The sequence below is a fragment of the Ammospiza nelsoni genome, chromosome 18 (assembly GCF_027579445.1).
Source record: "Ammospiza nelsoni isolate bAmmNel1 chromosome 18, bAmmNel1.pri, whole genome shotgun sequence".
In the NCBI taxonomy this organism is placed as follows: Eukaryota; Metazoa; Chordata; class Aves; order Passeriformes; family Passerellidae; genus Ammospiza; species Ammospiza nelsoni.
In genome coordinates, this window is record NC_080650.1 from 12,018,130 (window position 1) to 12,043,860 (window position 25,731).

General features: G+C 45.0%; 1 protein-coding gene across 1 annotated transcript in view; it reads left to right on the top strand.

The window, feature by feature from the left end:
• The first annotated feature begins 576 nt into the window (after positions 1–576).
• FBXW8 (F-box and WD repeat domain containing 8) overlaps positions 577–25,731 on the top strand; it is a 61,595-nt gene continuing 36,440 nt past the window's right edge. The window contains exons 1-4 of the mRNA XM_059485447.1: positions 577–864; positions 4,509–4,613; positions 10,815–10,979; positions 11,220–11,308. Coding sequence (XP_059341430.1) covers positions 577–864; positions 4,509–4,613; positions 10,815–10,979; positions 11,220–11,308 — 647 coding nt within the window. The remainder of the gene's footprint in view (positions 865–4,508; positions 4,614–10,814; positions 10,980–11,219; positions 11,309–25,731) is intronic.

Here is a 25,731-nt window from a genome sequence, read left to right on the forward strand (position 1 = left end):
GGCCAAGAGAAAGGGAAAAATGGCCTCAGAGGGGTGCATTAGTCACTCAGAGCGGCATATTGGTCACTCAGAGCGGCCACTTCCATGGGCAGCAACCGTCCCGTGGGAAAGGCTTCTCCCTGAGGGACCGGCCATGGCTGTGAGGGGGCTGAGGGCTCCCAGCGGGGCTCAGGGTGTCCAGCGGGACCCTGTCCTGTCCCTGGTCATGGCTGTGAGGGGCTGAGGGCTCCTAGCGGGACCCTGCCCTGTCCCCGGCCATGGCTGTGAGGGGCTGAGGGCTCCTAGCGGGCCCCTACGCGGTCCCCGGCCATGGCTGTGAAGGGGCTGAGGGCGCCCAGCGGCGCCCGGAGCCCAGACCGACCCTGCCGTCCCCGCGGCCCCGCTAGACCGCCTGCGGCTCTCCAGAGCCAGGCTGGGCCCTCGTGTGGGGACCACAAAACGACGGCCCCGGCCCGAACAACGGCTCCATTCCCAGGCACCGTCCCGGTCCCGGCAGCGGCGGCGGAACCTTGTGGCGGCGGAACGCGCGGGCGCGGGGCGCGGTTTCCGTGCCGCGCCGGGCCGGGCCCCGCCGCCATGGCTGCGGTGCCGGCGGAGCGGGAGCGGCCCCGGCGGCGAGAGGAGCGGGCCGGGGGCGCGAAGCGGCGGCGGCGGGATGAGCCCCCTCAGGAGCCGCCGGAGAGGCCGGGAGAGAGCCCGCGGGAGCCCCCGGCCGAGCCCGGGTACCTGGCGCTGGCCCGCGGGCTGCTGGCCGGCAGCGCCCCGGCCCGCCGCAGCCCGGCGCCCGCCCGGCCCGCCGGGGAACCCGCGGATGGGGAAGCCGGAGATGGGGACGATCTGCTGGGACAGCTGATCCGAGACCTGGTAGGGCTGCGCGGGGCCGGGGGCGGCCCTGGGGCTGCGGCGGGGACGGGCCGGGCCCCGGGCGGGGTCGCGGTGGGGCCGGTACCGGAGCACGGAGAGGGCTCGGCTGAGGGGCCGCTGGGAGCGGCGAGCAAACGGGGACATTGAATTTGTGTTTCTGTGTGCTTGTTTATAACCTCATCTTTTGAATATACATCCGTTTACAAAGTTTTAACCCTTCAGAATCTGCCTGTCCTCTGTAATGGCACGGGGTGGGATTGTTGGGGTGTCCTATGCGGGGCTCGGTGATCCTCGAGGGTCCCTTCTAACTCGAGATATGACATGGTTCTATGAAATAATATCTTTTTTCTTTTAAGATTTTTTGTTGTTTACTCAGGCATTTGATGTGAGTGCAGGAATTAAGGATATCCTGCCTTGTGACACAGCAGCGTAGTAAGAAAACAAGTTTAATTCTTTAAATAAAGGGGGTAATTTGGAAATAGTCTTAAATACCTTTCTGAACCAGATAAAAGTTACTTTGGTAAATCCTCTAAATGCCATAGAGATGTTATTTACAGTATAGGAAAACTAAGGGGGAAACCAATTTTCTTGGTTCTCACTAACCTCACTATGACTAATTACTCTTTGCTTAAAAAAATTAAAAGGAACAGATTAAATTTCTGTCTGCAAGGCACAAATTAATCCATTTTACAGAATTAGTGCTCCATTAGCACACAGGAGCCCGAATCTGTCTCAGAGGGGCTGGTTGTATTTGAGTTTTGGACTCATTCCAGTAGACTTTTAGACAGACTGGTGCTGACTTAACATCCCTGCTTCCTTGTGCTGAGGACAGGCTGCAGGAATTTTTGGGGTGTGGGAAGACCTGGCTGTGCCCCTAATGTTAGGATTGCATTAGAATGTGTGAAAAATGCGTATTTTATGGTTGGCTTTTCACAAATATTAAAATGAATGTTATATGTGTTGTGTTAGAAAGTAATGCTGTATTAATTGTCTTAAGTAGTGTGGTAAATATAGTTTTGGGTTATAAAAAAAAATGTTAAAATAGAAACTATGCTATGTAGGGTACTTTTTTTAAAGAAAGGACTTGCAGTGAGATAGCAGCCCCAGGACACCTCAGTCTTTCAGAGAAAAAGAATTTATTGCCCATTATCAGGAGAAATTAACTTCTTCCCGCCTCGAAGGTGCTGTCAGGATTCAGAGGAAGAAGTTAACACTGCCCAGACAGAATCCTGTGTTTGAATGGAATTTATGCATCATGTATGAGGTGTATGAATATGCAACAGGCTGTTGCTTTTAAGGGTTAATCCTCTGTTAATGGGGGGTCCTTTTTCGGGCTATTGCTGCCCAGAAAGAGGTACCTGGACTGTCTGTAACTCTTTGCCTCTATTGTCTCATATTGTCCTAATTCAAATTGTCCAAGTTATTATTACTCTAATTATATTACTATTTTTGTAACTATTTTATAACATTAACTATTTTATAACTATTTTATTAGTATTAAACTTCTAAAATTTTAAAAGCAAGTGATTGGCGTTTTTCACAGAATGGAATCAGTAGGAGTTTGTGCTGTGCCTCCAGAACCTCAGATCCTAAATCAGGATCATCCCCTCTTGGCACTTCCTAACCCCCATTCCTTTGCTTCTTTGTAGGTTTCTTCTACAGCTACTCTTCATTTAAACTTGGACCCTTTGCAGCACCAAAGCAGAAAAAAAGGCACTTCTGGGTTTATTTGAAGCAGGGTATAAATCCTTGTGCAGCTCAATTTATAAAAAGCCTGTGCAGGTTGGGAGAGCTGGGGGTGCTCACCTGGAGAGGAGAAGGCTCCAGGGAGAGCTCAGAGCCCCTGGCAGGGCCTGAAGGGGCTCCAGGAGAGCTGGAGAGGGACTGGGGACAAGGGATGGAGGGACAGGACACAGGGAATGGCTCCCAGTGCCAGAGGGCAGGGATGGATGGGATATTGGGAATTGGGAATTGTTCCCTGGCAGGGTGGGCAGGCCCTGGATCCCTGGAAGTTTTTTGCTCTTTTCCCCTCCTTTCCTCCGTTGGTGCTGAGCCTTGTGTGAGCACTGCTGTGCCTGCAGCCCTGATTCCTTGCAGTGAGACCCCGGTGTGCCCCAGCCAGCCCAGATCTGCTCTTGCACACGAGTCAAGCCCAGTTTGGAAGGAGCTCACCCGTGGTGCTGCCGTGCCTGAGCTATAAGCCCGGAGCTAACAGCCCTTGCCCAGCGGCTCCGGAGCAGGATCACACCTGGCCAGCTCGGAGCCAAGGAGAGCCTCCCTTTGTGCTTTCCTTGGGTGTCCCCGCTGGGCACGGCTGGGATTTACAGCACTCCAAAGCAAAGCAGAGCCTGCGGAGCCACGGCCCCAGCACGGGGCAGGGACAAGGAGCTGCTTGTGCAGGGAAATTGGGGGTGAGGAGGGAGGGCAGCAGCAGGGCTGGCTGCAGCTCCTGCTCTAAGGAACTTTAGATCAAGTGGGAGGTTCCAGTGTGTGTGAAATGAGGTTTTGTTGATAAAAGACCTGATGGGAGCATTGCCCATGCCCTAAACACTTGCCTGTGTTTAGGTTGTCTTGTCCTGAGTGTGTCTTATCCTTTAAAAACCACACCACCACATTATATTGGGATTTCCCTGAGGAACTGCTTTAAATAAACCCAGAATATCCCTTCTATTCTACTTTGGTGCTGCAAATGGTCCAGAATTGAATGAGAAGCTGTAGGAGAGACCTGCAAAGAAGCAAAGGTACCAGACCTTCAAAGAAACAAAGACCAAAGTCCCCAGGAGATGATCTTGAGCTTCTGAAGGCAAACAGTGCAGGTGGGTTTACACTGAGCAGCTGATTTTGTGCATGAGGATTGATGGACAATGATCAGGAGCACCTGTGGGGGGACAGAAACCAGAGAGAACGCTGCAGAACAAAACTGGTGACGTAGAAATAGTTATATATTATAGAAATATATATATATATTATAGAAATTAATATATTATAGAAATAGAATCGGATGATTAAGCTCTTTCTCTATTATAGAGTATAAAAATTGTGAATATCTAGACAGGATAACAGCAAAGATAAATCTTGTTGCGATAACTGCATAAAGAAGATGCAATAATTATGTAATTAAACCAAACAGAGTACATCTAGGAAAAATCTATGTGCTGCATTTAGCTGTTAGCTTAAATTGATGGATTTGGCTTCACTTTTTAGATTGAGGTGATCAATTAGTTAAAGGAGGAACATTTCTTATTAAAATAACATTTTTATATTAGTAATGAAAGAAGCCAATATTATCTCCATTCAGTTTTATTTAAAATATTTGTTCATTTTTCCATCATAGGTGGAAAATACATTGAAATAGATTGAAATCTTGCTGGTGAAGTTAACAATGGGCATATGTCTTCAAAGTGATCATTGATTGGGTGTTTTTGGCACTTTAGCCAAACTGTTTCACTAGAACTTGTGTCCTGCCTTTCTCTGCCCTTTAAAGGGCCATGAAATGGGGGAGAGGCAGAAAAGCTGATATTTTCATGGAGCTGTGGTGGCCCTGAGGACACACCATTCCTCCTCCATACCATGGTAACTTCTCCTGCTGTCAAGCTGTGTGTTCAACCAGCCTCACCAATTATTTTCTCCTTTTTCCTTCCCAGAATGAAATCAATGAGGTTCCTTTTTTCGACGTGCAGCTGCCTTACGAGCTGGCACTGAAGATATTCCAGTACCTGGGCAAGGCTGAGCTGGGCAGGTGTGCTCAGGTGAGTGCTGCTGGCAGTTTGCTGCTCTGATTCCAGTAAAAACTGGCAGAAATAGTGAAAAACCAGGCACCTTGACCTTCTTCACCAAGGAACTCGGCTGGTTGTGCTTTCACTCACAGGAGGCAGTTCCAAAGCTGGATATTGGAAATGTGATGGTACATGAGCTGGATTTACAGCTGCACTTGAGCAGAGTTAAATAAAACATCTGTGGCTTGGGCAGCAGCAAGGCCTTAGAATTGAAAATAAATAGTGCAGAGATATTTTGATTTGAGTGAGTGTTTTGAAGCATTTTTGATTCAGGTCAGTGTCTTGCAGTGTTTAGGACTCAGCACTTGGCAGTGCTGAGGGCATGGCAAGAGCTGCTCCTCCCAGTTTCCAGCATGGAATTGAACCACAGACATTGGAGTAGCAACTTTTTATCTGTAGTATTTCCATGTGAGGCTAAATTCTTAAATGACCCTGATTTCCTCTCCCCAGCCCTGCAAGGGGTTTATATTTTTCTTTTCTGATACTTTCAGATAATGCTCTCAGCAGTCTGAACTCAGGCATGGTCCTTAATTTACGTGTAGTTGTAAACTCCCAGTCTCTTCCAGAACTTTACTGAAACACTCACTCTCACCTCATTCTACTCAGGATTGTTCAGCCCACACTGCTGGGCCTCTTTATTTCCTTTCTTCACACACTGATGAAGATCCTCTCTCAATGAGTCTTCAAAGCCAGCTTAATTGGCAAGTGCTGATTACCCAGTGGAATCAAGCAGAATATTGTGGATATAATTCCAGCTTCTCCTGTGGCCACTGTTTAGGGTTCCAGGCTGGTGGTCATTAACTTTCACATACAGAGCTCATCTTGCAACCTCACAAAATCCAACCAAAACCATTCTCTGTGTTACAAACAGTCTAGGGCATGGTTTGAGTGGAAGAGAAAAATGTTAATATGTGAAAACTGAGAAGTGACAGACAGGGTGTGTTGAGGATGGCTGAACTTAAATATTCTGCAGATGGTCCAGGCATTGAAAGGAAATTGGGCTTTTAATGTTCAGTGTGAGTGTGTTGTAGTGTTAAATAGCTACAAGTGGTTATTGCTTAAATCTTTGAGTTGCTAATGCCTTTTAGAGACAGGGGCTGTTTAAAGAAAATGAATTCCTTGTGCAGGACTGCTCTTGCAGAGGGGAAAATTCTCTAGGATTATTTTTTGGTGCTGTCCAGGACAGGGAAGCTTTCAGATGTACTCAAGTTTCTGTCCCTTGGGGTTGAGATATGCCATCAGTAAAGGCCACAGCCCATGACATGGAACAGGGTTGCATTTTTGAAGTGGATTAGTTTAAGGTTTTTCTTTCACTCTCTTTTCCCCCCTCCTTAGGCATGATCACTTTACCTCATGGCATAGTAAAAAGATTGGCTGCTAAGGCTGCTCCTTTTCCCTGTGCTTAGGGCTGGACTGGATTTCTCTGCCATTCACTTTGCTTTTTAGCTTGAACCTGTTCTCATAAGATGTGTTTTAACAGAGACAATTTTCCACATTTCTCATTCTCCTGTTCCCAAGTCACTGTTCCTTTGTGGCAGCTGAGCAAGTGCCCAGTGTTTCACAGGGCTTTCCCAATCAGATGAATATCCAGTGCAGAGCTGGCTTCTTTTTAACTGTTCAAATAAAAAGCAGAGCCATAAAAATAAATAGCATTTTCATTTTTCTCCTGGTGGTTTTGTTTTAGAAGGGGGGAAGCCCTCTTCTGTTCCATGGAAAACCCTGCTGCTTTATGGTGTTATCCTAGAAAGGTTTTTTTTATTAAGGTGCCTTGGGATTTCAGTGAAATTGGGCCAGTTGGTGGAATTGGCATCATGATCCTTGTGAGTGCTTTTGGAGAAAACCTGTTTGCTTGGTTCTTTATGCCAAATTGGTAACCAGCTAACAGGAAAGGAGCCTGACTGCAGAGCCTCTCTGAGATTTAATCACACCACAGACTGTCTGGAGAACTTGAATTTCACCTTGATATTTCCCTCTCCCTTGCTCCCCCGCAGCTTTTCTTTGATTTTTGGAATTAGTAGTGTAAACCACAGCCTGTCTGTGTGGCACTGGAAGTACAGAAGTCTGTAAATAAATGTCCTGAGCTCTGCTGGGTCTGCAGTAGGGGGGTGACATTCAGCAGCATCCACCAGACCAATCCCTGTTGAATCCCCCAGATTCTCCTTGATATCTCCTTTGAATTCAAGGAGAAAAGTATCCAGGGCTTCATGTAGCACAGAACAGGCCAGGGTAAGGCAGAATTATGCGCTGTGAGCACTTTCTGATGGTGTTCTGACCATTGGCAGAAATATCTGTACCATGAATGACTCTCCTGTGGCTGTGAGCAGGTTTGGGAGCAAGCAGTCACTCCTTCCTCCTGGTCAGGGTGTAGAGGGAAAGGAAAACAATCCCAACACCACAAATGTCACAAACTGAAATGTCCTTGTGTGATTTAGGGCTGATACTGTAAATACATTTATTTTACCCACTGTAAATACATTTAATTTACCCATGGCCTTTATGGTTCAGCTTGGTGATGAGGGGATGTGTTTGAGTTCAGCAACACTGAATTTTGGCAGTTTTGTTTCTGAACAGATCAATGGGAAATTCCCTTGACCTGTTAATGGGAAATTCCCTTGACCTGTTTGGTTTTCATCTTAGAGAAGGTTTAGAAGTGTTTACCAACACAGGAATTGTGTATGGATCTAGGGCAAGGGAGACTGTTTCTAGGAATTTAGGAATGAATTGTCATGCATAAATCAAGAATTTCAGCTGCTTGCTTCCAGGGCTTCTGGGATTGTCAAACTGTTGAGGCTTTAATGTTTATACATTTATAAAAAGAAAATTGAATGTGTTTTTTTGAGCATGGTTTTGCATCAAGGTTGTTTATGGGTAAAAGCCATCATCCAACCTCCTTGTGATTCCCAGAGAGTGCAGAGAAATGGATGGGGAAGGATATCCCTGCCCTGGGCTGAGCCCCCAGCAGGGGCAGCAGGAAAGAGGGGGGGATTCTGCCCCTCTGCCCTGCTCAGGTGAGACCCCACCTGCAGAGCTGCCCCAGCCCTGGGGTCCCCAACATCAGGAGGACCTGGAGCTGCTGGAGTGAGACCAGAGGAGGAGATGCTGCAAGGGCTGGAGCCAGGTGGGAGAGCTGGGGGTGCTCACCTGGAGAGGAGAAGGCTCCAGGCAGAGCTCAGAGCCCCTTGCAGGGCCTGAAGGGGCTCCAGGAGAGCTGGAGAGGGACTGGGGACAAGGGATGGAGGGACAGGACACAGGGAATGGCTCCCACTGCCAGAGGGCAGGGATGGATGGGATATTGGGAATTGTTCCCTGTGAGGGTGGGGAGAGGCTGGGATGAAGCTCCCAGAGCAGCTGTGGCTGCCTCTGGATCCCTGGAAATGTTCCAGGCCAGGTTGGACAGGGCTTGGAGCAGCCTGGGACAGTGGGAGATGTCCCTGCCATGGCAGGGGTGGCACTGGGTGGTCTTCAAGGTCCCTTCCAGGCCAAACCATTTTGTGCTCAGGGCTGTGAGCAGAAAAGATGAGCAGCTTCCATCAGAATGGCTTTGGATTAAACACTTGGCACTGTTTTTTGTACTGAGCTCAAAGTCCAGCGAGTTCTAATTGAGGCCCCTGGTCCCAGCAAATGAGCCTTGACTCTGCCTTTGTGTGTCTGGGGAAGAAAATAAACCTAGTGAAATAAAAACCATTATCAGATGCAGAGGGATGAATAAACCTTCATTAGGATTTGAGCCAGTTGATTTAGATGGGATTAGAAGAAATTTTGGATTTGATGGAAGAGGTGGGGTTTTTTAGGGGGAAAAATATCCCCCAGAGGCAAAACCAAATAGCAAAGCCTGTGTCAGCAAAAGCTTTTGAAGTCCTTCAGAACATTATTACTTGCTGAACTATAAAATATAAAACTGTCCCTCTGTGGAGCTCAGGGGAACCCAAACTTTCTTTGCTTAGAACAGTTGTAAAAAGATAATAGGAACACTGAAGACAAAATTAAATTCAGGACTCCAAATCTATAAACAAGTCTGTAAGATGTTGTCATTGATCCTTGCTGCAGTTTCTGTGCAGTTTAGATTTGGAAACAGTTTTAACAAGAGCTTTGCACATCTCAGCTCCTCTCCAGCACCCAGCTTTTGGGTGCATGTAAATAAAGCCATAATGCCCTGGCTTTTGGGGCCTCACCTGAAACTCCAAGTCAAGCAGATCTAATAAAGCTGACTTGAAGCCAATGGCTGGTTTTAATGCTGCAGCTCACAGTGGTGCTGTAAAGTGAAATGCTTGAGACTCTTTATTAGTGATTTCGTGCAGCTGAGCCTCGCTCAGTGGGGTTTTACAAGGGATTGGCATGTGAGTTTGGGGCTGTAAGGAAAGGCTGGGTTAGGGACCCTTTGGAAATTCAGGCTTGTAAAGCAGCAGGGTTCACTGTAATTTGATTGAAAAAAATCAGGATAGGATAGGATCTTTATTCCCCCTGAAAGTTGAAAAGGCAGTCAAAATTTTATGTAGCTCCCCCCCCTTTTGTTTTACTGTCTTTATAAAATGCTTTTAAGACCTTGAAACTTGAAAGGTCTGTGCAATATTGTCTGTTTTGGCAGGCTGAAAGGTGTGTGTTTATTTTTGATTTTTCTTTTGGAAAGCAAGGCAAGAGCTGGCCAGGTTTGGCTGTGCTTCCCTGTGCGTGTGCTCAGCCTGTCCCTGTCAGGAAAATGTTGCTGCTGTTTGGGGAGGGGGCAGAGGTTCTGCCTGGGGAGCTCCACTCCTGCACCACAGCTGCTCTTTTGGTGTGTCAGCAGAAAGCTGCTTTGGGGTTTTGGTTTTTTTTTTTTTTTTTTGTATTCTTGGAGCAATAACACAGATATTTATCCTACTTTTAAATCAAATTGAGAGCAAATTCCTAGTGGTTTGGATTTGGGATTGCCTCTGTTTGGTGCTTTTGAAGTTGCTGAGTGTGTCCCTCCAGGGACAGGAGCGCTCAGCACTTTGATTCCAGGGTGCTGTGTGTTGCTGGAGCAGCCTCAGTGCTGGTTCTGTCATTTCAGGGCATTATTCTTGCCCTGTGCAGGTTGTTTCCTTTGTCAGAGGATGGAGGGGGATTGTCTCCCTCTGCCACTTTGCTCTGAGGGCTCTGGGTGATCCAGAATGTTCATTTTGCTGCCTTTGGATATTCCTATTTGAGCACTGCTTTTCTCTGTAAGTCTCAAACCTTGAAAACACTTGCAGGTTACTCAGATCGCCCCTTCTTTCATCATATTAAACATTTTCTCTGTGTGTGTCACTATGGAAAAAATGGCAAATAAATATAAAGAGATGGTCCTGGGGGAGTTTGTGTCCATGGGAGGCTTGGATTCTTGGCATAATCTGGGGACTGAAATGAACATTAGATGCTTAATTGTAACTTACTAAAAATGATGTCAGTCTCAGAAGGTTCTTTTAATCTTTTTAGAACCAGAGCACAATTGATTGCTGCTTTCACCAGTCGTGGCTTTCATTGGTTACATCTGTTTTTTTAAATTAAGAATTACAGAGGAAAAAAAAAAAAGCTACTTAAGTTGGCTCTTACCTCTTGAATCTTTAATTCTGAGCCCACAATTGATTGTGATGAAGCTGTTCTCTCTGGAATGGGCAGCAACTTGAGGCTGCTTGAAAAACTTAATAATTCATTCCTATTTATGCATACTGTAATACAATAGGTTATAAATCACTAATGTCATACCCCTAATCAGGCATTGTCAGTGAGACTTCAGAGGTATGGTGCTGTGATCTGAGAGGGTTTCTTAGCTACAAATATGAAAATATATTCATATTTTTGCTCTAAGCTCACAATTCTCTCTTAATTGTTTTCTTGCTGCTTTTCCTGTCAAAATTTTCCAGTCACTGATATTTCAGGTTGACAGTGTGGCCACTAAACTGGTGTCTATGTTATGTGGAGTTTCAGTGGAGTATAAACTCATTTATTTCCTGAAGAAACCACAGAAAACAAGCCTTTTGTTAAAAGTCTGGGGTTTTTATACACTCAGGTGTATAAAGACTGAACAAATATATTTGTTAAAGTAAGACTTTTATCTTTATACAGACCTGTATTAATTTATATCTTAATATGAAATATTAAATAGTATCTGAAATATAAAATCTCATTTTTCCTTATCCATTTATGAGAGATCCATATATAAACATCGATTTCTAGGTCAGCAGGACATGGAAAATCCTTGCAGAAGACGAAGTGTTGTGGTACCGGCTGTGCCAGGAGGAGGGATACCTGTTGGACATGAGCATCTCTGACCACTCCTGCTGGAAGCTTGCCCTCAAAAACTGCAGAGCCAGAGAGCACATGCTGAAAACCAACTGGAAGGTGAGAGGGAAATTAAGGAATTGGGGAAAAATTGGAATGGGGAAAAATTGGAATGGGGAAAAATGGGAACCTGCTTAGAGCAAGTGGGAGACGAGGGTTGGTGTTGTGTTCTGCAGCTCCTCTTTCCCAGCTGAAAGCTGCTGGGGGGTTTTGGGGTAGCAGTAGCAAAGCTGGGAGTTTGCCAGCAGCAGGTTTTGCTGGATAAAGGAATGGGATCACCAGCCCTGTGTCTCTCTGCAGAACCGTGTGGGTGCCGTGAGCCAGCTGCACTACGAGCCCGGCCGCGTCCTGTGCGACGTCCACTGCTGCGACGGCGTGGTGATGGCAGGGTGAGCACGGGGCTGGCACTGCCCTCTGTGGCTGCACGGGGCTGGCACTGCCCACTGCACCTTCCACAGAGTGGGTAATGCCCACTGCAGCAGGGTCTGCACTGCCCACTGCACCTTCCACAGAGTGTGCACTGCCCACTGCACCTTCCATAGACTGTGTAATGCCCACTGCACCTTCCATAGACTGTGTAATGCCCACTGCACCTTCCGTAGACTGTGTAATGCCCACTGCACCTTCCATAGACTGTGTAATGCCCACTGCACCTTCCATAGACTGTGTAATGCCCACTGCACCTTCCAAAGAGTCTGCATTGCTCACTGCAGCTGCAGCAGGGTCTGCACTGCCCACTGCACCTTCCATAGAGTGTGCACTGCCCACTGCACCTTCCATAGAGTGTGTAATGCCCACTCCACCTCCTATAGAGTGTGTAATGCCCACTCCATCTTCTATAGGGTGTGTAATGCCCACTCCATCTTCCATAGAGTGTGCACTGCCCACTGCACCTTCCATAGAGTGTGTAATGCCCACTCCACCTTCTACAGAGTGTGTAATGCTTCCTCCATCCTCTCTAGAGTGTGTAATGTCCACTCCATCTTTTGTAGGGTGTGTAGTGCCACTTCACCTTCTGTAGACTGTGCAATGCCCACTCCAACATCTATGGAGTATGTGATGTCCAGTCCACCTTCTATAGAGTGTGTAATGCTCCTTCCATCCTCCATAGAATGTGTAAAGCTTGCTCCATCTTCTGTAGTGTGTAAGGCCCCCTCCATCCTCTAAGAGTGTGTAAAGGTTGCTCCATCTTCTATAGAGTGTGTAATGCCCACTGCACCTGCTACGGTCAGCAGTGCCCACTCCATCTAATAGAGTGTGTAATGCCCACTCCACCTTTTATAGTGTGTAATGTTCACTCCATGTGTTATAGAATGTGTAATGTCCATTGCAACTGCAACAGTGTGTAGTGCCTACTCCATCCTTACCAGTGTGCAATTCCCACTCCACCTTTTTGGAGTGTGTAATATTCACTCCACGTTTACCGGAGTGTTTAATGCCCACTCCATCTTTCATAGTGTGTGTAATTCCCCCTCTACCTTTACCAGGCTGTGTAATGCCCACTCCACCTTCTACAGAGTGTGTAATGCTTATTTTATCTTCACCAGAGTGTCTAATGCTCACTCCACCTTTAACAGAGTGTGTAAATCTTGCTCCATCCTTACCAGGCTGTGTAATACTCCCTCCACCTCTACTAAGCTGTGTAATGCCCACTCCATCTTTACCAGTCTGTGTAGGGCTCACTCCACCTTCACCATCTGAAATCTCAGGTGCTTCCTTTAATAAATTCAAAAGCAGCACCTGTTTGTTGCTTAATTAACTTAATTCTGTTAAGAATGGATTCAGCTGCAGTTCCTGAGACAGGCTGTCCTTTAGTGACTGATGAGGATGTTTATCTACAATTTACCTCAGCAGTTCAATTTTTTATGGAACTATTCAAAAGTTATCTGATGTACAAGTAGTCCCTGTAAAAACTCAGGTGCTTTTTGATGAACTGCATCTATTGTTTTGCTGTGGAAGGACCCAGAATGTATTAAACATTTTATACATCTACTGGAAAAAACCCCTTTTTAATGTTTTTTCCTAAAAATCTCTTAATCACAAAGATATCTTGTCACAGCACAAAAATAACTTTAGAAGGACTGTTACTTTTCTCCATTCTTACTTAAAAGACAACCTGGGGGGAAAATAACCCACTCAGAATAGATAAACTCAAACTTCTCTTTTCCTAATATAGAAGTTTTCTGGACCTTGGTTTAATGTTATCTATTCATGTGGTTTATACTCTTAAATACAATTTTAAGAGTCTCACAAATTTTTAGAAGAGGTTGCAGTGATTCTCCCAGGAAGTGTGAGGCTTTCCTGTGTTCTATTTGAATTTCACAGGTTCAGTAATTAGTAACCCTCCAGAAATTACATGAGTAAATAAAAATTATGATATAAATAAAATTATTACATTGTCCTTGACATACCAGAGTTAAATGTGTAATGGTAGCACTTCATGTTAATGGTGTGGGACTGAGGAAACTGCTTCTAAAATACTTCAAAATTAACAGACTAGTTATAAGAAAGATGCCTGGAAAACTCTAATTCATGGAAATCCTTTTGAATGCTCTTGGACAGCTGAGAGCAGGACTCTAAACTATCAGACAGCAAACCCAGTTGTCTTCATGCTGCTGCCAAAACCTCCAGCTCTTCTTTTCTTTCATTTTCTTCTTTGTATTTATATCCAAACGTGCAGTAAATAGTTACACAGATTAAATTACATTTCTGAAGTATTAATAAACAAAGGTTATGAATCCTGCATATTAAATCAAATAGTCCATATTTTGGCTTGGTGTATCAGAGAAGTTGGGTCCTGACAGTTGCACACACTCTTTTCATGTTGCTTCTCCAGTTCCTCCAGTATCTCCTGATTCTCTTGGTGAATTTACATCAGGGGTGTGATACAATTAAATAATTCAGATACCTGAAAACAGGTGAGCAGGTAAGAGACCGCTGAGGGAACTCTGCATGTGTGTATCCTTTAGGAAAAAAGATGTCCACTTAAATGACTTTCCAGTAATTTCTCTGAAAATTGAATTATCTCTTTATGAAGCTGTCAGCATGTGTTTGATAAAACAACATGAAGAAATTAAAATTCAGCTGTTTGAATTTACCTAGTTAGTAAATGAAGAGTTTAGAGCATTAGAACACAAAAGTTATGTTATGTCCTTTGCTGTTTACTGCTTGTCCTTCACTCTGCTTGGTCTCTTAAATTGGTAAATGGTAAATATCAAACAAGGGAGACTTCAGTTTATAACTAAAACTTCAGAGGGCATCAGCAAATTGTGCATAGAAATACTTTATGTGGATTTGGTAAGTATTTAGGATATTGAGGAATTTGTTGGGGTTTTGTTGTTTGCTGTGTTTTTATTTTTTAAATCCAACCCTAACCCTCCCCTGTCTCTCCCAGCTTATAAAATTGAACTTAATGGCATTGTGCTTTCAAATTTGTCATAAAAGTGTAATGAATCTGGTGATCAATAACAAACTGTTGTGTTCTTTCAGTGCTGAAGAAGTAATTTAATAGCTGAGGTTTACAAAGTCAATTCTCCTCTCAGTATAAATATCAATTATCTGTTGCATTTAATGATTCTCTCTCCTGTTTCACAAACACTGTGCTCAGCTTTGCATGGGAATAATCAGTGATTACAGAGGGGCCTGTGTGTCTGAATGTGTGAGTTTGCAGGGCCTGGTGCTGCTAATCCAGAATTGTGGGGCATTTCCCAAGGATTTTCTATTCTGAATGTTTTCTATTCCAAATATGTTCTATTTCTGCTCAGGGCTGCTCAGTTTGTAGCAGGTTTTTGGATCATAATTCCACTCCTGGTGCTCCAGCCCATTCCCTGGGCACGCTCCAGCCCCTCCAGGTCCTTTTTGTCCTGAGGGGCCCAGAACTGGGCAGAGGATTGGAGGTGCCCCAGGAGTGCCCAGTGCTTTGCCCTGGGACAGCTCAGGTGCCCTTGGCCCCTTGCACACCTGGGCACACCTGGGCTGGGCTGGTGCCCAGCTGCTGTCACCAGCACCTCCAGGGCTTTGTCCACCCTGTGCAGCCTCCAGCATTCCCTGGGGTGGTGATGGCCCAAGGTAGGACCCTGCACTTGGCCCTGCTGATGTTCTGTGCCAGAACTTTGCCTGGCACTGAGGTCAGGCTGACAGGGCAGTGAAATAAACAGGGTAGCAGATCTTTCTCCTTTTTAATGCCTTTATTTAAAATCAGCGCGGGTGGGAAGAACCGAGGGCTTGCACTCATACTGCTGCTGCTGCTCCAGGAATGGCACAGAGGAGGAGGAAAAGTGCAGCTTTGTCCACTGGTCTGTGGGCAGAGCTGGAGCTTCCATCCCCATGAGAGCATCAGGAGGTTCCCAGTTTTTCAGTTCCACATTCGAGGTCCTCTGTCCAGCCAACATCTTTTTAGGTTAGGGTGAGGTGTAAAAAGGGTCTTTGGAGACACTGGATTCTGTTCCTCACGTCTAGACATCACTTTGATCTGCCAATTCCATGTTGGCTCATATTTTTTAGGGGTTTTTGGCTAGGTTTGGTGAGGGGTTTCTTTATTTGCATGCCAGCTCCGATGTCCCCTCTTCACCATCCAGGTGGCATCTTCCAGGAAGCAGCAGGGTGTCACTGACAAAAGGGGGATTCCCAACCATCAACAACAGGTAGTTCGTCACAGACATCTTTTATGAAAAATCCTTTCCTTAGGATTTTTCTTCCTGAGAAGGTGAGAGCCCTCAGGAACAAAATGTGCTGGGCATGATCTTGTCATCTTCACTGTCCTGCTTCAAACTGCTGCAAAGTAGAATCATTTTTATTTTAGTTGCTGTAGAGCTTTTTAACCTTTCTGAAAGGGAATTGATACAGGTTTTGGGCAGAGTGACTTAAACCAGCAGCTGTGATTTATAGAGGCACAGTTTGAGGTGGTTCAGGAGCAGCTCTTTATTAACCTGTGAAGGAAGCAAAGGCACAGAAATACCCAGAGAAACGCTCCTATTCCATGCACTCTCCCTTGTCCCCACGCTGCTGGCCAGGCTGAGGCCAGGAGATGGCAGAATTTCAGGGATTGATTGAGTGCAACCTGAGCTGGGAGCCGAGGTGGCAGCGAGCAGCTCCCCTTTGTGCTGCCTGCCATCAGATAATTCAATCTGGCCTGCACGCAGAGCTTCTTGTGTTTGTCATTAAAATTTCATCCCGGTGGTTACCAGGCTTGTTTTCTGGGTCAGCCCCTGAGTCCCTTTTCATTTGAGCCAGCGGTGTTTGTGGTTACCTCACTCCCAATCAATGCTGGATTCGCCAGCCTTTCTACAGTTACACGTCTCGAAGGATCTTCTCTAAAGGGATGATGTTCTCCCCCTCATCCCCCATTCAAATGGAGTTTCAGCCCGAAGTCAGAGCTTACTTAAAGCAATTATATAGCTGCTTGCTTGGCTTTTAGAAACTCCTGCTGGTGATGAGGCTCCCTGAGCCTGATGCTGTCACTTACTGTGCAGAATGCCTGCATTGCTTCACTTTCTCTTACTAAAATCTTGATTTATATGGGGCTTTTTAAAGCAAATGCTTGTTCAGGCAGTAAAATTGCTACTTTTTTGCTACCTTTTTTTCTTTTGCTACCTTTTTCTCAGAGGTTGGGTCCTCCTGGACAGTGTGATCTCAGAACATGCATCTGGTCCTTGTTTGGCCTTGCCATTCCAGAGGATGCCATGGCATGTCCTGTGCCTGTTGCTCCTGACTGGCTCTGAAATACTCACCTGTGGCTGTTCTTGAGCCCTGGGGTGAGCTTGCCTTGTGCTGCTGGTGCCCATCTCACCTCACAGCTCACTCCTGAAACCACACCAGCTGGGCTTTGAGGGGTATCTGTTAATTTTTTAATGCTTACAGAAAAGGCACTGTGGCTTCACTTCTCCTGGTGATGGCTCTGCAAATAAAACAAAAGAGTCAGACCAGAGTCAGAGCACCCTTCCCAAGACCCAGAACTGTAAACTATCATCTTCTTCTTTTTCTTCAGTTTTGCATGACTGAGTGGTGGCCTGGTAGTGAAGAGCTTGGCCACAAACTGATTTAGCAGATGCTGTGAGGAGTCCCTGCACCTCTTACAGACTGGGAAATCAGCCCTGGCTGCTCTTGAAATTTTAATTTCAGATGTTTTCCTCCTTCCCCCCTAAGTACTGCCAGCTTTCCTTGAGATTTGAGGAGTTAGGACTGGTGATATTCCTCTGCTGATTGTCTTGATAAACCAACAGATTCACATTTCTCCCTTTTCAGGGTGGGGCACATCTGGCACAGGTGGTGCTTCCCCAAGTGATGCTTGATAAAGGCAATGAGAAGCTAAGGAAAAGCTTCCTAAATATCCTGTGTGGTTTCTTAGGGGAATCTGGACATTTATTTCTCATGCTGACATGATTTTATACAGTTCTTCATTCTGGGAGCACTCACAAACAATTTGGGCCTTTCAGTTTAACTCATTTTGAGCAACATCTGCACACAAGTAGCTGCTTCTTTATGGTGAGTTCCTTTGTTCTCTTCCATCACCTTCCACTCCACTTTGCTCCTGCTCAAAGGTGACCTGCAAATGACTTTTTAGAAGCTGGGCTTGCCACTCTCTTTAGTTTCATAATGATGTGTGAAACTAGCCCGAAAGGCTTGAAAAAGCTTTCCTGCACTTTTAAAAACTTCATGTCAACTCTCATCTAATTTGGATTTTTTGCTATAGGGCTTGTGGGTTATTCTCAAGGTATTTATTATTAGCTCTTGCATCTTAATTCAGTGTGCAGACCTGAGGAAACCAAAATATTAATTAGTAATGAAAATGAATCAAAGTTAACAAACTGAAGACTTCCAACAGCCTGGATAAACCCCTGCCTTGTTTAATTGCCTAAATTTCACTTCCAGGATGCCACAACTTTCATAGTTTCTCCCTCCCCTCCCAGTGACTGCGAGCCAAGATGTCAAACAAAGCAGAAGGTGAAAATAATTGCTTTTTCCTTCAACCTTCCCCAGACCTTTTGTGCTCTCTTCACTCATTGTTAAGGGGCAGTGTTAGGGCTCCTCTTTCCACCCTGAGCAGGGCAATGACATCATGAGTTCAGAAGGTGACAGATGAGCAGGGGCTTAGGTAAGGTGGTGTTAGTGACAGCCAGGCTGCCTTTTCTGCCAGCTCCTGAAAAAAAACCTTTCAGGTGAAACCCAGAGTGGGGTTGGGTTGTTGGGTGTGCTCAGTGGTGTCAGGTGTTGAGGATTTACCTGCCCTGCACTCATCAGCTCATGGCACCCATCGGGGAAAGCAGCTGAAGGCTCTTGGTGTCAGAGCAAACAGGATGGGATCATTGTTGTATTAAACAGGGAGGGAGTTTTGAGTTGATTTGGTTTTTTTTTCATTTATGAAGCCTGATCTGACTCTCTGGAAGCTGCTTTTGCAACCTGCCTGGAGCTCTTGGTTTGCCTCTGGGTTTTGCGGGCACAAGCAATAATTTTGAGCTTGTAAGTCCTGGTTTTCCAGTAGGGCCAGACAAACCCATCCTTCTTTCTACTAAACTTCTTGAAGATTCCATTTTTACTCTTTGGGCTGTCACTATCAGTGCCTGGAGCTCAGGTGCTGCCCCTCCTCTCTGCTGCTTGCAGCCTGTTGCAGTTTGTGTTCCTTCCAGAGCAAACAGATCAATTTCCAGCATGCTCCAGTGGTGTCTTCTCACCTCTGTCTGCAACTGGAGCCACTGTTTTTATCTGTTCTTTGTCCTTTGTGACATGATAGGGCTGATGGAGCAGTACCTTCCCAGATTGCATCATAATGCCTCCTGAATTCTTATGGAAAAGATAATTTTTTTTTCTCCTGTACCCACAGTAATTTGTTTCCTTGGTAGAGGAGCTGCTTTAATTAATGGGCCTGGGCTGATGCAAGCCACTGGAACCTTGAGCTAGGGGATGGGAGATTTTTTGCCCTAAAAATCAAATTATTAGAAACAGTGTGGCTTTTTCTAATTGCTGCTTTTATAAATGTTCATTAAAATGTTTTCCTTACAGTACAACCCTTTGGCTTGTTTCTGTTCCCTTGGTATGACATTTGCATGCACTTAATATAGAAGGTGAGGCAGAAGCAGTGAGGATGGTGAAATGTTAATTTTGTTACAGATAACTGTGCTAAGCTGCAGAACTACACACTGCAGCAGTTTAACCCACTTTCTTGAGGGATAATTTCCTAAATAAAGCCCTAAAAAATAAGGTAGAAGCTCTCTGCAGCTCCATATTTGTGAGGGTTCCACAGATGGGCGTGGGTTGGTAAATTGGAAAGTTGGGTTCCCAGCAGAAGAGTTTGGGAACTGATCACAAGGATGCTCAGAATGGATTTCCTACATGCTAAATCTGAAAGTGCTTCCAGACCCATTTTGGGACACATTAGTCACATTTTTCATGGCTGCACTCATATATCAAGCAGCCCAAAAGTACATTTGGATGAAATCAGGGCGATTAATTTTCTACTCTGCATTCTTCTACCAGCATTAGGATTGTTTCAGACTCTGGTTTTGGTTTACCCCCATCTGTTTTTCCTTGTGCTTTATGGTGTAGCTTTCTGCTATGTAATAGAAAATTTTCTCTTCCCTGTTCCATTTGTGTTTTATTTTTGGCCATTGTGTTCTATTTATATTCCTTTCTGCCATGTCAAGTAGCTCTTTTCTGCTACTGTTAGTTTTTCCTGAATCCTTTCCTTAAGGAATCCTTCAGTCAAGCTACCTGTTGGTTAGAGTTGGCAAAATCCAAATACCTGAGAGTGAGAATGGGAAACTTTTACCTTTTCCAGTCTTTGAGGCTCCTCATCCTGTGGTAGATGTTTCTGAGTGTCCCTCACTCATCCCTCACTTCAGAGGAATACAAAGAAGGTGCTAGAATCCCTTGAATTCCAGTGTTTTTAGTTGTGATTGAGGTACCTCCCAACATGCCATGGTTCTGAAGGGGAGGTGTTTTGAAATTGGACATTGAGTTGTCACTGTCTCACTTGAGCTGGCAGAGAAGATGGAGCTCAGGGTCAATCTGAACCAATTTGAAGGTGTTTGGGCTTGGGTTTGCATCTTTAATTGGGCCTTATTCCTGAGCCTGCTGAGGGGGACACTGGCTGATACCTTAATTAAACACAGGAAGGACTGGAGAGTTGCTTGTGGTGGAATAAGGATGAAAGCTCTGAGGTGCTTGTTGGAGCAAGACAATGCAAAATACTCATTATTTTACTTGCTTATCAACAGGCATCTGCTTAAACAGAGACTGTTACTGCAGCAAAATTCCTACTGACTTCAATAAAATGCACTGACATTGTAAGGACTTCATAATAAGATCTTTTGAGTATTAACAGATGGTCCCTGACTGCCTGAAACAAAGTTGTTGGGTTTTTTTTTTGGTTTGTTGATCACCGCAGGTATCTGGAAACCGAACAGACTTTGCCTTCTGGAAATCAGACCTGACTGTGAAACAAAGGGGGTTCTTTCTCCTTCCTTTTCCTTGCTACAGACTCTTTAGAGAAAATATGGAAAATGTAAACTGGTTTCTGGTGGGTTTTATCAGAAGTCTTTGGTGACCAGCCCAATTTAGTGCAGCGAGCCTTGCCCTGGAGGGGTGTGCTCGAGGCAGCACCAAAAGTGAGTGGCACCAGCATTCTGTCTGAACAGAAACCCAGCAAGGGCCCTGTTGACCCTGTGGTTTGAAGTGAAATTCTGCAGTGCCAGCAGTCCCCCAGCCATGAAGGAAAGCAGTTTGTCTTTGCTGCTGCCATGGACTGAATGAGCGGAGTCTCGAATGTTTGGAAAATGTTCCTGTTAACAGTTTTTCTTTTGTGTATTTGTCAGTTTATATATTAGTTGCAGTTGTACTTTGCACAAACACTAATTAGACAGCCATCAACACTCAGGGCCAAAGCCTTACTAACAATGCAACTGTGATAGCAGTGTCTTAATTGGTTGAGTATAATTGTCATTAGGCAACCATAAAGACATCTGGGGCTCTGGAGAGGGATCAGCCTCCCCCTCCTCCTCTTCCCCAAATTTGTTCTGGCTATTGCTATCCAGCACAGTGGAGCTTTTTCAGATGAGATTCTGTGTTTTGACCAGTTTCCTGATGTTTTTCTCCTTATGAAATCGTCTGCCTCTTCAGCACCACTTCATTAGAGCTGTGCCAGCCTCCAGCTCTGCTTCCTCCCACATGTGCTCTGCACTCCACCACCTGCTTCCCAGACATTCATCGTGGGGCAGCAGCAGCTTTTAACCCCAGCTCCTTCTGCTTTCACTCATGTGGGAGAGCACAGCAAAATGTCCCTCTCATTACTGCCACTAAAAAGCAGTCACAATGCTTTTGGTTAGTGAATAGTTATTTTTATTGTACATTAATTTAATTTCTCACAGTTTTTCTATGCCATATGCATTCTACCTATTGTTGCTCCATTTCAGCAAGGTTTTGATGCATCATTCCTGAATATCCAGGCTAATTTTTACAGCTAGATCCATATCTGGCCAGAATTACAGAATGGGCTTGTTGAGAAGTATATTTAGAAAAATACAGCTTGTCCATTCTCTGCTGCTGCTTCTCATGTGTCTATACTGAAATATTCCAAAGGGCAAAGTGGAATGTGAGTCCATCAAAGAAGCTGAGTTATTTGTGTGGAGAGGCTCTGTTGAACATCTGAGAAGGAAAAACGTGTGAGTAGAAAGAGCTGGGAGCCAGGTGTGGTGTGGTGGAAGGTATCAGGAGAGGGGGAAATTGGCCTTGTGAGCAACAGGCTTCTTGTTGGTCCCTGTTGTGCTCAGGAGAGCAAGACTTTGGACAACTTTTCTAAATGAAATGAAGCAGGTGTGGTCTGTAATGTGGGTTGTTTTAGGGTTTGGGTTGTTGGGTTTGCTCAGTGGTGTCAGGTGTTGGAGGATTTACTGCACTGCACTCATCAGCTCATGGCACCCATCAGGGAAAGCAACTGAAATGCTCTTGGTGTCAGAGCAACCAGGATGGGATCATTGCTGTATTAAACAGGAAGGGAATTTTGAGTTGATTTGGGTTTTTTTTCACTCCAGCAGGAAGCTAAGTGGGCATTTCATTGCCATCTTGGTAGAAAATTCAGTAACTGAGAGGGTTTGGAGTGCTGGGCTTGTTCTTGGGCAGGACTTGCATCTGGGGTTATTTCATTGAGTGATCCAAATGAAAATTTCAGGGCAAAATGTAAAAGTTGTAGTGGGAAATGAATAGAAATCTTGAAATTATCTAGAAATAGTGCAGTGTGTTCCTCTCTCCAGCCAGCTCTGTTGATAGGGCAGATTTGCCAATTATCTGCAATAAAGCAGCCTTTTTATTTTTTTTACAGCAAGGCAGTGCTTTAATAGTTTAAAAGCCTTTTGTTGTGGTTACAAATTGAAAGTGTGGTGCTCTTTACAACAGCATTAAATTTATTTTTTTTTGCTTTCTGAATTGGATTCATCTGTGTTTGAAATTTTTCCAGTTCAGTCCTGGTGCAGGCCCAGTGCTCACTGGAAATGGGCAGTGGAGGAGCTGGTTTCTATCTCCCATTTCCCCAGGCTGCTTCCCTGCAGCTCCACTCATGATCCCACCATGGTCTTGTGGAACATTTCTCCCAATCCTTCAGCTCTGCTACGTGGGAGTGCCCTGGGAAGGATGGGAATGGTGAGAAATGGCGGAGGAGGGATACAGGAAGCCTTGGGAACCTTCCTGAGGAATTTCTCCTGTGCTGGCACTGTTGGGATTTCTGGACAGCCACGGGGGGAGCTTTGGTGGGCTCTTGCAGGGTTCTCCTGGAGTCTCCCTGGTCGGTGTCCCTGGAGGAGAACAGGGTGCTCTCAGGGATTGCTGGGCAGTGTCAGAGCTCTCTGGGGACAAACTCTGGTGTCCTGCAGGTCCTGGCAGGGGCTGTGGCTTCATGGCACAGGAATGGGAGTCTCCAGCATGAGCTGATCCACCAGGGAGTGGAGGAGGGAGGAGAAAAAAGCTGCAGGGTGAGCTGGTGCAGACCCTGCCAAACAGGTCCCAGCAACACCACATCAGAATTTATTTCCTCATCAAATTGATTTCAAACCAATGGCCAGAAGTGTTTGGTGATGCTGCTCCAGTTTGAGCTTGGCTCAGAGGTGGTTCAGGTGGTTCTTCATGAGCAGAGAACAGTTCAAACTAAATTTTGACTTGGTTGAATTTTGAGATAAAATTAATTTAAGGATTTACTGTGGTGCTGTGATGTTGTTTCTCTAATTCCAGGATTGCAGTCAATGCATTGTTATTTTTGGTGGATCCCTTGTGTTCCAGGCTGTGTAGGGAAACCAGGTGCAGTGTACCCTGAGAATTATCCAGCCCTGGGTCTCTCCTCTTCTCCTGCCATTTTTTCCTTCTCTCAGTCTTTGTTTTTACATCTCAAGCCTGGACTGTGTGAGAGCTACACTAGGAGGAGATGCTGTTCTTCCTTGTTTATTTAGAGATGAAAACAAATATTCTGTCCCTGAGTTCTGTCCAGTCTACTAGTGTTTTATGTCTCCCCTGGAACTCACTTTTCAGTGACAAGAGAATTTTGGCTTCCCTTGGGAGGAATCTGCTGCTCTTGGCAGTCAGGAGAAGCTCAAAAACACGACCCCAACCAACCCTAACATAAGGAAACAAAAAATCACTTCAGAATTAAAATGCTTCCAAAACATTGTGTGCCTCTTGTTGAAGGGGCCTGCAATCACCTGTCCTGTTGTGGTTTATATCCAGATTTTGAAGCAAAATGAGCCCTTTGCAGTTTTGCAAACTGAGGAGATTTGTTGTGATCTGATCTGTGCTCCGTGTCCAATCCATCATGAAACATTTTGCTTTGGGGAAGTTTCTTTCTTGGCCTGTTCTTGTTAGATTGTGCTGCTGTAAATTGGAAATGAAAGTAGGATTCAGAGAGGTTTGGGCCTTTTTTGCAGAGAAAGAGAAAGGGAGAAGTGTCCCACCCTGTTCTCATTTCCCTGGGTGCTCCCCTGTCAGGCACAGCAGAGGAGGCAGTGACAAGGACAGGCTTCCCTCTCTTCCTGATCAATTAATGTGCATCTCTCTCTGCCTGACAGATTTCACCACCCCCCTGGGCACTTTAATTCCTTCTGTAAATTGGAGCCTTTCCACCAGGAGGTGGGGAGGGATCTGCTCCCTGTACCAGGAGCCCTGGGCATGGCAATGCCCAGAGAATGGGAAACCTGAGTGCAACTCTCATGCCCCCTAAACCTTCCTTTCCTTATTTTTCTTGTAATTAACTGGTTTTTTCCTCATAAGCACAGCCAGATTCCCAACCACCAGACCTCTGAGGCTGGTAAGAATCACTTTTCCATGATACTTTTCCCCCAAAAGTCAGCATGTAACAACAAAGGTGACAGAACAGGAAGCACCTTTGATTTTCCAAAAGAATACCAAGTGTCAGCTATGCCAGAGGAAGACATCTGACAATGTTACTTATCACAGTTTTGTCAAAACTGGCCTTAAATAATTACAGAACTGTGGTCTTTGACTAGTTGTAGAAGCTTCTCTACTTTTTCTGTGATTTTTCCCCCTTTAAAAGTCTTTTGTGTGGTCATAGATGGCCCAGAGCAGTTTATCCATGTTTGCTGTGTAACAACCTTCTTTCATTCAGATATACTCAATATTATCTGAAAAGTTTAGTTCTGATTCTTTATTTCCTCATTGACAAGCTGATGCTAAATTATTGTTTTTGTGATATTTTAATGAGCCTCCTGCAAAAAAGGAACCTTAATTCTAAAGACAACACTTAGTTGAATTAATCAATTAATTAATTAGTCTTCAGAGATGTAGGTAAATTGATCTGTTGATGAGACATCAAGAAATTTCTTCTATAAAAAGAAATTTCTTCCTATAAAGAGCAGCAGATTGGGTGGGTGCTGGTGTGGTCATAGATAAATGCTCTGGTTGAACACAATCAGGAATCTTGAAAGACTGAAAAGAACCAGTTTGAAGTTTTGCCATGATGTAATTTAGGCTTGTTCCTGATTTCCTTTTTTCTCCTGAGCCTGGCTCTTCCTGTGTGTTAGTTGCAAAGTGGATACTGATTGTGGTGGCTCAGTTGTGTGTCACAGAATCACAGAGTGAACTGGGTTGGAAAAGACCTTTGAGAACATCAAGTCCAGCCTGTGATGTGACCCAGCAGTTCCTCATCAGCTGAACCATGGCACTGAGTGCCACATCCAGGACAGTGACTCCACCCCTGTGGGAATCAGACAAACAGAAACTTCCACAGACTCTGAAGGGTCTGATCTGCAGCCTTAGAAAAAGGCTGGATTGATGTAAAAATACAACACAGAGACATTAAGCAGAAAAATCATAAACTTGCGTTTCTATAGTTGTAAGAATGTGCCTTAAGTAAGTGAGAAACTGCATTGATAGAGTGGTGAAGGGTTTATAATGTAGGGGTGGGGTTGTGTGGAATAACTTCTAAACTCTCAGCTTATAATGGAAGCATCTGTGTGTCTGTGAGACAGAAGTCTATTGGACAAAAGTACCCTCAGTGCAGCAGAAGTAAGTAAAGGTGATAGGTTAGAAAAGCAAAATAAACCTTGTGGCATCTATTCATTGGGTTAGAAAGTTCTATATTGTCTTGTAACAAGGAACTTGTGACCATTTTGAGTTATGACTGATTGCTTGCTCCTCTAAATCTCACAGCCTCTGAGACTGATGTTTATCTGAGCAATAAATCCTTCTTAGCCCAGCTGTGGTGCCATCCCTTCATTAAAAGCTGTGACAATGATACACCACCTCCCTTGGCACAGTCTCTCTTTCAGTGAAGAATTCTTTTCTGATGTTCAGTCTAAACTTCCCATGGCTCAGCTTGTGT